We start from the raw sequence: 1286 nt of genomic DNA on the forward strand, positions 1-1286 counted from the left end.
ACTGTTGGAGAAAAAGTTGGCTTTGATCTGAATTTCGGGATTASTAAATTCGGGATCGCCACAGCCTAAAGGTTCAATTATCTCATGGGAAAAAGGGGATGGGGGAGAGGGAACGGCCTCAGGCTGTGCCATGGTGGACATTAGCAGGAAATCCTGGAATTTCCCCTTGGAAACCCTGAAAATTTCCCCATGGCAAGGGCAGTCAGACCTCGGAAAGGGAATTTGGAGTGCCGATCCTTGGAGGTGCCCAAGGAATTCCTGGATGGAATTCACTCAGTGCCGAGGCGGGGATGGGGCACAGCTCAGCCTCGCTGGCCTTAGAGAACTTCTGCAATCCCAACAACCTCAGGATTCTGTGCTCTCCCACCCTCCAGCTCTGCTCGGGGTGGAAGATCTCCTGGGAATGACTCTCTGCACCCAGGCAGCACCAAAATCCCCCTGGGTGGAATTCCCAGCACGGCCGGGTCCGGCACTCACTGGAGAACTGCAGCTCAAAGCCTTTGCTGGTGTTGGCAGCATCCGAGATGAACTCCAGCCACATGGAGCTGGACGTGCTGTTGATGCTGGTGCCCAGCAGCTCCGAGCGGCTGAAGGTGCCCAGCAGCCGGGCAGAGCTGTTGGTGCCGTCATACACCTGAAGGGGAGACAGGAAACACAGCCTGGAAAATTCCTGTGGAATTCCAGGAAACACAGCCTGGAAAATTCCTGTGGAATTCCAGGGATCACTGTCCAGGGAGGTGGCGGCAGTGCCTGGATCCCTCCCTGGGAGTGTCCAAGGCCAGGCTGGACATTGGGGCTGGGAGACACCTAGGATGGTGGGAGGTGACTCTGCCCAAGGAACGGGATGATCCTTCAAGGTCCCTTCCCACCCCAAACCATTCCAGGATTTCTCTGCAGTTCCACCAAGCTCCAGAATGGGATGATCCTTTAAGGGCCCTTCCACCCCAAACCAYTCCAGGATTTCTTTGAGGTTCCACTGAACTCCAGAACAGACAAACACRGGAATGCTGAGATTCCTCATTTTCCAAAACGAGAATGAGGAGAAAACCATCCCATTCACACCACGGAACTGGATGATCCTTTAAGGTCCCTTCCACCCTAAACCATTCCAGGATTTCTCTGTGGTTCCACCAAGCTCCAGAATGRGATGATCCTTATCCCAAATCATTCCAGGATTTCTCTGCACTTCTGAACACCAGAATGGGATCATTTTTAAGGTCCCTTCCCACCCCAGGATTTCTCTGCGGTTCCACCAAGCTCTTGAACAACCAAACCCAGGAACGCTG

General features: G+C 53.7%; 1 protein-coding gene across 1 annotated transcript in view; it reads right to left on the reverse strand.

The window, feature by feature from the left end:
• The window catches only part of LOC130586565 (CUB and sushi domain-containing protein 2-like), a gene marked incomplete at its 5' end in the record, with an annotated part of 54308 nt that extends 53674 nt beyond the window's left edge, over positions 1–634 (reverse strand). The window contains one exon of the mRNA XM_057387413.1: positions 478–634. Within this exon, the coding sequence (XP_057243396.1) occupies positions 478–634 (157 nt within the window). The remainder of the gene's footprint in view (positions 1–477) is intronic.
• Between the last annotated feature and the right edge of the window lie 652 nt (positions 635–1286).

The sequence above is a fragment of the Malurus melanocephalus genome, unplaced genomic scaffold (genome assembly GCF_030028575.1).
Source record: "Malurus melanocephalus ecotype Western Australia unplaced genomic scaffold, MMel_1.1 scaffold_1209, whole genome shotgun sequence".
Lineage (NCBI taxonomy): Eukaryota > Metazoa > Chordata > Aves > Passeriformes > Maluridae > Malurus > Malurus melanocephalus.